The 15339-nt window shown below is 39.3% G+C and overlaps 1 protein-coding gene across 3 annotated transcripts; it reads left to right on the top strand.

Moving 5' to 3' along the window:
• The first annotated feature begins 343 nt into the window (after nucleotides 1-343).
• On the top strand, nucleotides 344-15133 carry slc4a1b (solute carrier family 4 member 1b (Diego blood group)). 3 transcript variants are annotated; one of them, XM_085170162.1, is made up of 18 exons: nucleotides 344-471; nucleotides 2516-2562; nucleotides 5899-6067; nucleotides 6445-6580; nucleotides 8740-8809; nucleotides 8936-8978; nucleotides 9828-10012; nucleotides 10433-10637; nucleotides 10782-10985; nucleotides 11073-11221; nucleotides 11352-11546; nucleotides 11964-12212; nucleotides 12348-12437; nucleotides 12956-13122; nucleotides 13220-13461; nucleotides 13583-13752; nucleotides 14129-14302; nucleotides 14395-15133. In XM_085170162.1, the coding sequence occupies exons 3-18, from the start codon at nucleotides 5911-5913 to the stop codon at nucleotides 14473-14475; spliced, it is 2517 nt and encodes an 838-aa protein (XP_085026288.1). In that variant the 5' UTR covers nucleotides 344-471; nucleotides 2516-2562; nucleotides 5899-5910; the 3' UTR covers nucleotides 14476-15133. The 3 variants fall into 3 exon arrangements, with proteins under 3 accessions (XP_085026288.1, XP_085026289.1, XP_085026287.1); XM_085170163.1 differs by having other exon boundaries at nucleotides 5896-6067; XM_085170161.1 differs by lacking the exons at nucleotides 344-471; nucleotides 2516-2562 and having other exon boundaries at nucleotides 5860-6067.
• The last annotated feature ends 206 nt before the right edge of the window (nucleotides 15134-15339 follow it).

Genomic DNA, 15339 nt, shown 5'->3' with positions numbered 1-15339 from the left:
AGACCTCAGTTTTATGCTGATCGTCTTAAGGTGTGAGGAAGAAAAGCAGATGAAAGCCAGCTTTAAGCAAATGTTTTACTCCAGTAAGACTGAAGGTGACCAGGCCCAGCAGAGAAGTCTAAGCCCTTGTTGTCCTCTAAACACAGACATTAAATATGATAAGATGCGGGCTGGATAATGACACAGTTTGCCTAGTTTTCTTCCATACCAAGCCACTGTATTCACTATCAATATTATGGGTGAGACCGGAACACATTGCTCTGCTGGATTTGCGCTTCGAGAGAATTAGAGTGCACGTGTCCATGTGTGTGTGCATGCATGTATTAGTCCCACCCATTATCGAGAAGCATGCACACACACATCGGCACCGAAGAAGCTTTAAATAGGTGGTGCGTATAAAGTCACAATTTTTTTGCCATTCTGGGGTCAGTCACTTGCCACTGCTGTCAGTTTAAGCAGTGACTGCAGGAGGTAAGTGTCAGCTTTTCTGCTACAGCTATGAGTGGTATTTGTCCAAAAATTGAGTTAAGCTGTTACTTTGAAGCATGAAAATATGGGAATGGAGCACTTCATTGAAGTTGCACACTTAATGTTGTTGTGATGTGTGTTAGAGTCACTGCTGCAGTGGAATAATCTTTATTGGTTAATTGAAGAAATTTAACAGTCATTGCAATACAGAATGTGGCAATATCAGTCATGTTGTGTAAAACAACAAGTCACTTTTTATTGAATACATGCCCAGATGATTAAGTATGCACAAACAATAAGATAAGAATGCTTTTCTCGTCTGCAATTTTAATGATCTTTGAGACACTTGCAAAGATGCAGATTTTATTTTGCAAAAAAAAAATGGTGCAGCAATTTATATAAAATTGTCAAAATAAATGAAGATACTATATATAAAGCCAAAACAGAAATATATGATTCCAGAGCTTGAGAGTGTATAATTAGTATGACCATATTTATTCGTCAGCACAGCCTGAACACTCTTAGAGAAGCATTCTTGTCATTTCTTTGAGTAGTCTCCAGGAATAGTTCTCCAGGTTTATAATGGACATTTAAGGCTCTTCTTTAGATGTCTTTATCAAGATGATCCCACACTGCTTCATCTTTAGCTTCAGACTCTTGGGAGGCCAATCCATGACTGGTAGTGTACCACTATGTGTGTTTTCTATCCAGGCATGCTTTTAATGCATTGGCAGGCAGTGTGTTTGCGTCATTGTCATGCTAAAAACATGAAGCTGCTGCCAATCAAAATGGAACAAAAGCTGACATTTCTGCTTTTATAATTTCATCAATTTTGACAAGAGCTCAACACCACTGGCTGAAATGTAGCAGCAAACCATGACAGAGGCTCCACTGTGTTTTGCAGATGCTGTGGACACTCACTGCTTTATCTAGCTCCTGAACTTCTCTGTACATCCTTAAAATGATTTGAACAAAAGAATATTGTATGTGGATTCATCATTGCATAGATAGGGCATGACTTTTCAATACTGTTCATCTGCTGTAGGTTTTTTTTAGTCTTTTTTTTGTGTCGTGTGTCCAGTTTCTTTAAGGGCACACTGTACACCATGCCAAGATATGGGAATAACCGTTTTGGTGCCAAAATACAATTTTAGTTCTGTCAGACTGCATTATCTTTGGATTTTTTTATTTTATTTTATTTATTTATTTTGTAGATTTAGGAAATTGGAGGAAATTTCATGTTTTTTGCGACAGGCCATCAGTAACAAAACGCCTAAAGACACAATTTCATATTGGTTCTTTGCTAAGTTTTCCATTATGTGTAGACACAACACGGGTTCATTCCATGAGTCAGTTGCGTTTTTTTATGCTTGGATGATTCATCGGTCAGTGTTAATGGCTTTACAAAGAAAGAAATTGTCAGGTTCAAGGACTTTACTGCAAATAGGTGAAAAAGAAAAAAAGACCTTCAGAAATCCTGATGACCTATCGCTCAAGACCAATTTCAAAAATTTATAAGGAAGTCTGGCAACTAGGAAGCAAAAAAAAAAAAAAAAAAAAGAGGAGTGACTCATGACTTTCACAGAATACTGTATATTTGCAGAAAAATGCACCTGTTATGCACCCTGCGCCTGCAGCTACCCATATAACATTTGCTCCTTGTACATATAAAGAATCTGCACATAAACACTTAATGATTCACATATATGCACGCACATACACACAAGGTTGAACAGGTGACGCTACACTTTGATTCAGCCTCATACTTATCTTAACTACTACCTCTGCCTCTGTAACCCTACTGTTACAGCCAGACCTTAAACTTGACTGTCTTCACTGTTAAATGCATTGATTTACATTCTTGTGACTAGCATTTTGTCCTCAAAAGAAAGGAGAGGATGCACAATGTTACTTATTTAGCACAACACATATTTTGTTTTATAAGTACACACCCATGCACTTTAGGCACTGTCTAGTCAGGCTTAGCTGAATTCTGCCCTTTTGCTCAGTTCTGTTTTGTAAATAATGTATTTTCCGTCTGTTCCAGCTGCCTAGAACCGAAACATCGACAGTAACCTCATTACAAAGTGTCAGGTAAGGGTCACACACACACACACACACACACACACACACACACACACACACACACACACACACACACACACACACACACACACTGTATACCCACTCTAGATGCTCGACATGTATTGACACTCGAAACATGGGTGTCCAGTCGTGTACACACCGGAAACTCATTTTGACTCAGAGGTCTGGAGCCTGGCGGTTGTTGAGGCGAGAAAACCGTGTTTACCTTTTAGACATGAAAGTGTCAGCTGGACATCACCTTCCCACATTTTCATGATCCGTGTCCACTTTGGTGATTATAGAAGTCAGAGCAGCTTCCTTCGCAATATTAAAATAAAAAAATGAAAATCGGGCAAAAAGCCGTAAAGCCTTTATGTCTTTACTCAGCTGAGTAACAGTGTGATTTATCAAGACAAAACAAGGTGTTGTTCTATTTAGGATTATCATTCAGTAGAACTTCTGTGTTTGATTAAAGAATACTGCAGTATACTTCAATACCACAGAGCGCAGGTGGTTGCAGGACTTGACTGAAGTTATTGCACTAAGTAAATCTCATCAGCCAAAAGACGCACAGTCAGAGCTGCACCATCCAAAAGCATGCTGTAGCTTTATTTTAAGAGCATGTATGTCCAAAATACATATCACATATTTTTTTATTTTATGCATTTAATACCAATACAAAGTCCAGAGCAAAACTTTGTGAATGTAGGCCAAAGAACACAACACAGAAAAACACTGCAAAGGGGATTTCACTGTAGAAACCAACATCATTGGCTCTATTTGATATAATACAAGCCTGTTGATCTTTGCTTTTGTGACCTTAAGGTAAATCAAAATTTGGTTGCTTGGTTATGGTCAACATTCAAAGCTTGAGTACAGATCTGGGCCTTTGGGTCTTTTTCTGGTAAATGTGTAAGAACTATGTTTGCAAGAATAAACTTGTTCTGTGAAAATGTTAGGGTTGTTCTGCTTAAAATAATCTAGTTCCGCATCATTTTAAGACACTGATATGTTTACAGTGGATTGTTTCTTTGTTTTTGATCAGTTAGCCAGAATCTTCCTAAGATTAGCAGCTCTTGCTAGATTTGAAATGTTGCGATACACAACATAACTCCTAAGCAATATTCCCTCTAATTTTTCATGTGTCTGAGCGAACACACAAACTCCCTGAGCAGTCCCTTGGACCATTGTGAGCGACATCAGACGTGTGCACTGTGGTCACGCCAGCATCGAATCCATCCAAGTTACATGGTTTATTAAAATAATCAAATTACAGCATTTACATTTATGTTAGACTACTTTTAATTAACTGCTTTAGCCCACTTACAATGAAAAGTAAAAAAAATCTTGTTCATGACCTGTGTAGTATTTTTTTTATAAAGCTCTGACTTATATTATGAGTATGAGTCTGTGGTCTGGGAGAGAGTCCTGTAACTGTCTGTCTGCAAAATACAATATATAATGACCAATGTTGGGCAATTAATTATATAGTTACTTCTTCAAAAAAGTTACTGAGTTATGCAAACAACAACACAAAAATGCAGCCAAGGCGGGTTTTTTTAAATAAATATTTCAAACTATTTACAGAACTATCAGCTGTTCTGCATCAAATTTGATGCCACACAAATTATTTGTGCCACTCCAAAAAATAATTTCTGTCCACTATGAGATAAAGGAGAACAACAGCCTGATACCTGCAGGCCTGACAGCAGGAGGTGTATCACTCCTGTAACACCTGTAACATTCAGCAGTTGCCTCATTGTTCTGACACACATAACAAAACTATTGACTACACTACACACTAACTACACAAGATTTGCGCTAAACTTTGCAAATCTCTCACATCTTAAAACACCGCCGTCACTCCTAAAACTTCCCCCTTTCCTAAACAACTAAATGCCATGTTGCCATATCATTTTTTTGATTGGTCGACATGGTACTTTTTTTGACCAATAGGAAAGGGTGGGGTTTTTTTGCTCACAAGCGGAGAGTGCGTTCGAGCGTTTTCCTTATAAAATGCCGTTTTTACCGTTTCGTCCCGCAGTAAATATAAACAACGATAGTATTTAGGAAGAAAACCAAACATTGCATATATTTTTATCATAACTCTGGTTTTACGTGGCCCATCAACACAATTTAAAAACTGATATAAAGTCCACACTTTTTCTGTCAATTGTTCCGTCTGTCCTGCTCACATCTCCAATGGTTGTACATGTCATTATTAACGTGGCTTCACTCCACAGCAGCCACACCACTTTGCTAGCTAAAACACCGGTGTCGGCACATAAGGACGCTGTCATAGCCTGTCAACGACGTTGATTGTGAATCGCGTGATTGGCTGGACTATGGGATAAGGTGACATCGTTCTAATCCCATACGGAAGCAGCCAGTCACTTACTGACTAACACTGCAAAACAAAATTGTTAAAGTTTTAATTTTAATTTCAATTCAGGTTAGATTTTTTTTTTGTGCGCAACGCAGATTTTCTTTGCGCAGACACCGTGCCAGCAGTGCGCAATTGCGCACGCGCGCAGTTTACAGGGAACATTGCTCCTAAGCCTTCTGAACCTACGCCCATGTATGTGCAATGACCTTAGTTAGACCTTTGCTTACTGCTATATTGCTCTTTTAACTACACTATTCATTGATGCAGTAACAGTAAGTAAAACATTAACTCAACCAAATTAAAATAAATAATGATGATGATGTTGAAATTAGCCTTCTTACAGTGGCAGTCACTGGAAAACAACACTCATAATGTCTTTAATGTTTTTGTTTTGTAATGAAGCATGACCAGGATTTATCTGATTCTGCCTGAAGAGAGTAAAGCACACTTGGGAATCATATGGCATGAAAAATATTGTTTTCTTAACCTTGAAGTAAAATTTGCAGATAAAGTTTTTTTTATTATTTATTCATTTTGGTTTGTTTAAAATCCTTTTTGGAACTGTATGTAAAGTCAAAAAATGAATGAGGTAAGATTTTAAAACCTGGAATTAAAAAAGGCAAGCAGTAACAAGTCATAGAAGCTGGAAACAATCACCTCAGATAAACCATCTTTTATTTACTTTTTTTACTATTACTATTTGCTACAAAAAGACATGTCCTAAATTTGTAGACGACTTTAAATGTAAGAGATTACTGAAACCACAGTTGTGCAGTTGTAGGCCTACACCTCATGCTCACATGTTGCACTGCAAGGAGGGGGGTGGGGGTGAGGGAGTGGGGGTGGTGAGCAGCTCTATATCATCCACCTGCCCTGTCTAAAATTCACTTGTTGCCTCACAAACACAAATTATCTCTCACCTTTGTCCTGTGCTTATGTTTCTCTCTGTCTACAAGAAGCTGAAGGAACAAATGAAGGACCAGGAGCAGCAGGGCTACTGGCAGGAGAAGGGCCGATGGGTGGGTTACGAGGAGAGCTTTGACCCTCAAGCGCAGGTGTGGGTGCCCAGTCTCATCTCTTGCCTCACCTTCAGGAGCCTTATCCAGCTCAGACGCACCATGAGCCCAGGTCAGTGAGCAAAACATGAGCATTTACAGTTTTTTTTTACACTATTTATAATTATTTTCAATTTTCTGAAGTGCTTTACTTTTATAGGACTTAAAGGCACTGATATTTTATGTAAATCCATGCTGTGTCACACTCCTCCCTGTTACAGTGTGATCAAAGGAAAACTGTGCTGCAGTCTATACTTATATTCCAGTTTACTAAATGCTTTGCTGATTTAGATTGTTGTTGCAAAATATCATTATCAAAAAAGCTATTTTAGATTAGCATCTGTAAAATGTCTTAGCCAACCTGACACATGTCCTTTCTTAAACCACAGCAGCAGTTCTTTCCCTTTTATTGAACATGACCACATATTTTTCTAAATTGTGTTTGCCAAGGTGTGACCATTTTAGACTGTGAGGAGAAGACCCTGGATACCATCACAGAGAAGATGGTCAGTGAGATGGTTAACAAGAAGGAAATCAGGTCAGGAGATCAGGAAGGAGTGCTGAACTCTCTGCTGCAAAACCGCAGGTATCATCTGAGACACCATCCACAAATACAAACACAAATACAAATGAAATACACTCAGGCATTCAGCCGGCTATTATCCAAGACTCCAAAAGGAAAAGACTGCATTAGCTTGCTCAGAGTGGTTGACGCTATTGTAGCTATTGTGGAATCCAAACTATAATTATGCATCATCGTCCCTCACCATCAAACCCTTTTGTCTGCCTGTTGAACCCTTTATTATACACAGACAATGGACACTGTCATAACTGTTTTGTTCTGTGCAGTCTGAGAGTTAAATCACAAAGATAACAAAATAAGCATAACAAACCCTCTGATTGTGAGAACACCCACTGGGTAACAAGTCAGAAAGCTTGTGGTCCCAACCTCAAAATAGGTCTGGACCGTAGCTTTATTCATTCAAAGCTATGGATTGTTGTTTTTATACTTTGATATTTTTTGTGCAGAATAAACAAAATACAATGTGAAAAAAACATTCTTGATATCCATAACTTTTTACAGCTTAACCAGGACAAAACTGAAGTTTTAATCGTCAGTCCTGAGGCTCAGAGAGAGAAACTCTTGTCTAAATTACAGGCATTTTCACTATGTCCTTCTCTACAAGTGAAAAACCTAGGTGTTATTTTTGACTCTGAGCTTGGTTTTATCCCACATATTAAACATGTAACCAAAATTGGATTTTATCATCTAAAAAATATAGCCAGAGTCTGCCCTATTCTCTCTCGGGCCAACACGGAGATGCTGATGCATGCTTTTATTACCAGTCGCATTGATTACTGTAATGCCCTGCTCTCTGGTCTCCCCAAAAAGAATATTTCACCTTTACAACTTTTACAAAACTCTGCAGCTCGTGTGCTGACGAAGACCAGAGGGAGGGCCCACATTACACCGGTTTTAGAATCGCTGCATTGGCTCCCCGTGTGCTTCAGGATCGATTTTAAAGTTCCTCTATTGGTTTTTAAATGTCTTAATGGTCTTGGGCCTTCTTATCTCTCAGATCTGCTTTTACCATGTGAACCCTCGCGGACCCTGAGGTCCTCTGGCACTGGCCTTTTGATTGTTCCTAAAGTCAGGACACATGCTCACGGAGAGGCAGCTTTTCAGTGGTATGGTCCTCGCCTGTGGAACAGCCTGCAGGAGTTCAGGGCCGCAGAGAACGTACATGTTTTTAAGAACAGGCTCAAGATCCACCTTTTTAATTTAGCTTTTACTTAACGTTTATTTATTTTATGCTTATTTATTCTATCCTGTTATTCTATTTACATTATTAATTTAGGTTTTACCTAATATTTATTGATTTTATTCTTATTCATTTTTTATCTTCTTACTCTATTTATATTTATATTGTATCCCATTCTTATTTATTTTATCTTTTTATTCTGTATATACTCTTATTAGGTCATATCTCCAGTGTTTCCTCGGAGGGGGCTCTCTGCACCGGGGCTGTGATCGACCATGGCTGCTGGGGCTCTGTGGGTCTTCTCAGCCTGGCTGGGGGGCTGCTGCTGTGTGCCCAGCCTGGAGGCTGCGGTCTGTGACCGGCTCCCGGTGCAGACGGCTCCCTGTGATAGTGTTTCCTCACCTGGCTCATGTGTGCCCAGCCCAATTTTACTCTTTAAGTGTGTGCGTGTGTGTATGGGGGGGGGGGGGGGGGGGGGGGTGGTGGTATGTATCCATGATCGTTTATGTTAATGAGAGTGTGGGGAGCGAGTCGGAGGGCGGGGTGGGGTGGGCTGCTTTTAACCATGTAAAGCACTTTGTGCTACATCTTTGTATGAAAAGTGCTTTATAAATAAAGATTGATTGATTGATTGATTGATAAGTCAACACACTTAGGTCATTATGTCAAAATTTCAACTTAAGGACTCATTTATTACATTTCTAGCAATTTCTCTTAAAGTTTTTCAAATATTGAAGAGGTAATTTTGTGCATTTGAAAACTCCTGTTTTTTCTAAATAAACTTAACAATATTACAAAAGAAAGTTTCAATCAAATATGACATTTTTACCACTTATCAGTCTTGTTTTCTTTTCTTTTTTTTTTGTAAACTATTCACTGAACAGAGAACTACCAATGAATAGTTTACTGTTTGTAGTTTGCCACTGTAGTTTCAGTTATGGGTCACAGAAACAATGACAGTGACGTGCTGCTCTCATTTCAGCCAAACAACTGACCCAGAAAGCCAAATGTTGACTGGGACTGACCTGCAAAAGTTTTCTGTCAAGGAGAGAGTAAGTTGTCCCGCTGGTATTATCATTTATTTAAGCATAACTGACAATAGCAGCATGTTTAAAAGTTGGTTCTGATGCACAAAGTCTTGAATAGAAAAGTCGTTTTTCCTTTCTGCCTTACCTTAGACTGAGGAATCTGAGCGTGTTGAGGCCTCCATGGTGCTAGTGGGTAAGCTGCTTTTTTCATGTTCGATGTGGAGTACAGTGTTGGTGTTTACATTCTGATTCCTGCACACGTGTACCTAATGCAAAAAGTGTTAAATTACAACAACAGCAACCTCAAGGCGCTTTATACTGTAAGGTAAAGACACAACAATATTAGGAGAAATCCACAAAAATCAGACAAACACCTATGAGCAAGCACCTGGCAAGAGTGAGAAGGAAGAACTCTCTTTTAAGAGGGAGGAACCTCCAGCACAACCAAGCAGTTAATGCACACATGCATAGACTGTGACCTTTGGCCCGCCCCCATAGTTCAGTATCCCTGGCAGTGACATTGTGGATGGTAAACAAATGGATGAAGAAATCGTATTCTGAATGGCAGGTTCAGCTTTAAAGCTTTTCCAGATGGTTTCCTTGATAGGACCAAGGTTATTTGAGTTGATCTGAACTAACACAGCTGATGCAGAGAGCCTTCCTCCCCCACACCAAAGGAAAAGCATGCTGGATAGCTTTCAGCTGAGAATCTAAAATGAAAAAAAAAAAAACTTTCAACAGCAAATAAGTACATGGGTGGCTTTAGCTTGCAAGCAGTTAGATTGTGTGGGAGTATATGGTTAAGTACACTTTTGGTGTATTTTATGACCATGCAGCATCTCTGAGGTTATTCTGGAGGATATTCTGGGCCTTAATATAAACATAAATGTGAATAAAGAAAATGGATTTGTCCATAAGAATATAAGAAACATGAAAAAAATGTCCTGTTAAGGTACATTTAGAACAGATGAAAAAAAAAACAATCTGTGATTAATATGCAGTTAAACGCAAGTTAACTAATGCAGGGTCCTCTTTTGACCAGGAACCCTGGATTTTCTGGAGAAGCCCACAGCTGTCTTTGTGCGTCTGAAGGAAGCAATAGCACTGGACTCAGCGTTGGAGGCCCCAGAGCCTGTACGCTTTGTCTTTCTTCTGATTGGCCCCAGCAGCAGTGACATGGACTACTATGAGACTGGGCGTGCTATGGCAGCACTAATGGCTAATAAAGTGAGTTGACTGAGGCTTTTAAAAGACAAAAAATACTACTCATTGCAAAAACAGCATTCAAGTCTTCGCTCTCTGTTCAGGCTCTTTCAGCAAAAGAGAAAGTAGCAAGGGTTAAGGTGGCTTAACGGTGACATTACTGAGGCAATTGCCTATAGATGGCTTTATCTTGTTTTAGATTGTGTCCACTGCCCCCAAGTGGCAAAAGGAGTTATTGCAGGTGGCAAGTCCAAGTTCAAAATGCAATTCAAATGAGCCAAAACTAAATAAAGTTAATTGAACAAAGGTTTTAATATTTTTTTCTATTTATTGATCATCCCATAAAATAATATTAGATTAACAGTTTCTATTGAAAAATTCATTTTTAAGAAAGAATCCTGCAATCTTCAGATTTCATATCTGTCTCTGCTCAATCTGTGCTAGGTGTTTAATCAGACAGCGCTTCAGGCAAAGAGTGCTCGAGAGCTGATCAACGCTGTGTCCAAGTTCATGGACTGCAGCATCGTGATCCCACCCACCGAGATCAAGAGTGAGGCGATGCTCAGCTCGGTCATCAACTTTCAGAAGAAACTGCTACAGGACAAACTGCAAAGCTATGACCTCGTCAACAACGCCAAAGTTTGCAGTGGTGAGTCATACGCATTTACCATGTTGGCTGACATTTTAACTAATAAGATAAACAGATTATTTGTTTGCCAGCTTTTAGTTTCTTATTTGGATAACTATTTGGGATCTGATAGTGAATTAAGCTCAGATTTCACATTTTCCCCAGATTCGATCGTTTCCAGACCTCCTATTGAAGATCCCCTTTCTCGTACTGGTCGACCGTTTGGGGGGATGATTCGAGACATAAAAAGGCGCTACCAGTACTACAAGAGTGACATCACCGATGCTCTAAACGCACAGGTCCTTGCTGCCATCATTTTCATCTACTTTGCTGCCCTGTCTCCTGCCATCACATTTGGAGGCCTCCTGGGTGTGTATGACTGTGGTACCATTTTTTTTTCTTCAGTTTTTTGTATTTTTGGAGATCCTATAAAGTGTTTTTTATCTTTGCCTGTAGCTTATAAGGTGGACAACATGATGGGTGTGCCAGAGCTCCTCATTTCCACCAGCATTCAGGGAATTATATTCTGCTTTGTTGCCGCGCAGCCTGTCCTGGTTATTGGGTTTTCTGGTCCACTGTTGGTATTTGAGGAGGCCTTCTATGCAGTGAGTTAAAAAGCCTTTTTATTAACCCTAACAAACATTACAACTCCATTCTGGTCTTTTTTTAATTCAATTAATATTTTTTTCATTCATAAATACTAAATTCAAATCATCATTCATTTCCATCATTCAGTTCTGCAAGTCCCAGGGCATTGAGTATATTGTTGGGAGAGTTTGGGTGGGAGCGTGGCTGGTCGTCATTGTGGTGATCATTGTGGCCCTTGAGGGCAGCTTCCTGGTTCGCTTCATTTCACGATTCACCCAGGAAATCTTCTCCATCCTCATCTCCCTCATTTTCATTTATGAAACTTTTGCCAAACTCGGGAGGGTAAACAATCTTTATTCATTATACACACACACACACACACACACACACACACACACACACACACACCAATCAGCCACAATTTTAAAACTTCAAGCCAAATATTGCGCAAGTTACTCTCATTCCACAAAAATAGCTCTGACTTACCGGGGCAAAGAATCAAGACCTCTGGGGACCCTATGGTGTTTGGCATCAGGTCCTTTTGGTCTTATTGGTTGTAGGCCTAGAGTATTGGATTTAGCACATGACTTTTTACATCATTGGTGTAGTGCTGTTCAACTGATCTTTCAGTGGTTTTATTTATTGTGGCTAATAAGTGTGTGTCACATGTCGTAATAAAATCTGAAACATTTCTCATCTGCGATTTATTTGTTGAACATAAGCCGTCATTTTCACCTATGCTCTTTAACTTTTCTTTAGATCTTCAAGGCGCATCCACTAATTCTAAATTACGAACACGTGAATGCAAGTGCCGAGTATCCCTGGTACCCAAAGGTCGAAGAGATTGTCACGTATGACAATGCTACCGGCAACAAAACTCTAATTGTCAACACCATCAAGCCATCTTACCCCAACACAGCCCTGCTCTCTATGTGCCTCATGATGGGCTGTTTCTTTATTGCTTACTTCCTGCGTCAGTTCAAGAACGGGACATTCCTTCCTGGAAAGGTGAGCTCATGCCCAGAAGGTTTCACTCCATTTATGAGGTCACCTTTACTTTAAAATAATAGGATTAAAAGAAACCAAATTACATGAAATGAAATTCAAATAGTAGACTTGATGTCGGTGATGTGTGTTTAACAGATCAGGCGTTTGATCGGTGACTTCGGTGTTCCTATTGCCATTGTCCTCATGACTCTCGTGGACTACAACGTTCAGGATACGTACACTCAGGTTAGCGTGTGACTCCAAACTACAAAGGCACACTCATAAACATGAAGCAATAATTTAAAGTAAAATGCAACTAAATATATGAAAATCAAAGGTTTATTTGTTCAAATGATTCATCTTTAAGGAAAATAAGCTGGGTATAATCTCAATGTTTACCAATTAACTAAATTTAATTTGACCAGATTCCATTAAATTTAATGTTTACATTGTAACAAAATTACATGGAAAATTTAAAGTGGATTTAGGAAGCAGCTAGAACCATTCACTTTTTTATACATGTTGCAGTGTAACATATTTAATTTTAACTGTATACAAATTGCTATTTCTACACTAAATGCAGCATCCTAAAAAACCATCATCGTGTCTCTCATCACTCCCAAAGAGATAAATGGCTAGTGTAATAAAGAAGAATTGCATGAAGACATACTTCTTAGAGTTTGGGTATCTGAATGTTGCTTGAAGACAAATTTCTATCCCTTAACACTTTGGATTGAAAATGTTGTTGTTTTTTTTCTTTTTAGAAACTAATCGTTCCCAGAGGTCTGACGGTGTCCAATCCTGAAAAAAGAGGCTGGCTCATCAATCCTTTCGGAGAGCACAAACCTTTCCCTGTGTGGCTGATGTTTGCTTCCTGCATCCCAGCCGTGCTTGTGTTTATTCTCATCTTTCTGGAGTCTCAGATCACAACGTGAGTCATCATAGCTCTTATTAGATGACACGAACCATAGAAAAAGTGACAATTCATGACTTTAATGAGCGTCTCCCTTCTTTATGGCTCTAAACAGTCTGATAGTGAGTAAACCTGAGAGGAAGATGGTCAAAGGCTCCGGGTTTCACTTTGACTTGCTGGTTTTAGTTGGCATGGGAGGCCTCAGCGCGATATTCGGTGTGCCGTGGCTCAGCGCTGCCACAGTGCGGTCTGTCACACATGCCAACGCTCTCACTGTCATGAGCAAAGGACCAAAACCGGTGATAGAGAAAGTGATGGAGCAGAGAATAAGCGGCATTGTGGTGGCCTTGCTTGTTGGTAGGTGCTGTCTAATCACCCAGTCCTGACTACAAAAGCATTGCTAGACTTATACTTTGCATTCAAACTGATGTGTGTGTACGATCCTTTATCATTTATCTGAATGTATGCTTGTATCAAGGTCTGTCAGTTCTCATGGAGCCCATCCTAAAGATGATTCCCATGGCAGCCTTGTTTGGGATCTTCCTCTACATGGGAATCACGTCATTAAATGGCATTCAGCTGTGGGATCGTGTGCAGCTTCTTCTCATCCCAAAGAAATACCATCCTAATGAACCCTATGCTACCAGAGTAAGCATCTCATCACTGCATGATACATGAGGTCCGTGGCGCTAGCATAAGCGGGGCAAACAGAAGGTTTCTCATGGGGAAAATAATGAAGTTGTGGTTTTGCAAGACTAAACACAATGAGATGTTACTGTGTTACCTATTATATTTATTAATTTTTACCCAGCTTGAGACTGTAGTGATAAAATCATGTTCTGTGTAAAACTGCTGGGAGGTATTTGCCAGATGCACATTTATATACCTAAGGCTATTTCTATGATTTCAGTTTTATTATGCTTTTAATTTGTCCTTGAACTAGGCATGTGTTGGCAGGTTTCCAAAGCTACTTAAAATTGTCAGTTACTTGTGTTTGGCTGAAGTCTGTCTGTCTTGGTTACAGGTGAGCACAGGACGAATGCACCTGTACACGGCCATCCAGATTGTGTGTCTAGGAGTTTTGTGGCTTGTGAAGTCCAGTCAGATGTCTCTGGCGCTTCCCTTCGTTCTCATCCTCACCATTCCTCTGCGCATGCTTATGACCGGGCATCTCTTCACCAAACTGGAAATGAAATGCGTAAGCTGAACGCTGTGGAAAGTTCAGACCTTTTTAGATGGTATGTGTGTTGCAATGTGTTTAAAACGGTTCTTTCTGTGCTTGTGTTTCAGTTGGATGCTGATGATGCCAAAGTGACATTTGAGGAGGAGCCTGGGAAGGACGTGTACTGTGAATCTCAGATGCCATTGTAGATGTTTTTCATGACAGACTTTTTTAATGAATGGATATTTATTTTATAAGTGGCTTAAGTTTTTTGTCTTAGCGCAAAAATACTTAAAATGTTGGGGGGTTTTCCACATACCTGTAAAACTGTTAAAGCCAACTGCTAAACTGTAAATTTAGCTGTTGTAAACTGCCACTCAGGTAAATCATTTGCATAACTGAACCTGGAAATATTCTCATTTACATGTTTTTACAAAAAAGAGGGGAAAAAGGATGTGCAAGATGTCAGAGAAGCAATTCTACATGTGCCTTTTGTCCAGAAGCAGAGAGCTCGAAAGCTGAGTGTAAAATTGTAGGTATAAAAGCCATAAAAGTTTTTTTTTCCAAGCAACTGCACACTGAATGTAATAAATGGACGCTTAAGTTATTATCTAAGAGCTAAAATCTGTATAAATATTGTGTAATATATGATGATAAATGATGTGTATACACTGTTGCTGGAATGATGGAAGAGCTTATGCTGGAAAGAAAAAAGGACAACACAAGTGTGTGGCAATACGAGGAGAGATATAATATTGTGTATAAAGTAATTATATTGTGTGTTCAGCTTTCTTCTTTTCATATCTCTGTAATTAAAAAAAACTATCTTCTGTAAAAAAATAAAATAAAATAAACTCTCCGGTTTCATTTTTACTAAGTGTTATTAGAGAGACAGTTCTCTTTAGATTCTCTGAATTCCGGATAAACACTTTGTCCGAGACACCAGAAAAGGAGGCGTCGCCAATTCTCCAAGTACTGCTGTGTATTAATATTTATTTATATTAGTGTTAGCGGCTCAGGTTTCGGAAATGGGATGTTTGTGTTTTAGCTGCAGCGGAAGGAGACACAACCCC

This window comes from Neolamprologus multifasciatus, chromosome 8 (assembly GCF_963576455.1).
Source record: "Neolamprologus multifasciatus chromosome 8, fNeoMul1.2, whole genome shotgun sequence".
NCBI classification, from domain to species: domain Eukaryota; kingdom Metazoa; phylum Chordata; class Actinopteri; order Cichliformes; family Cichlidae; genus Neolamprologus; species Neolamprologus multifasciatus.
Note: the sequence above shows the minus strand (reverse complement) of the source record. Positions and strands in the feature narration are given on the sequence as shown.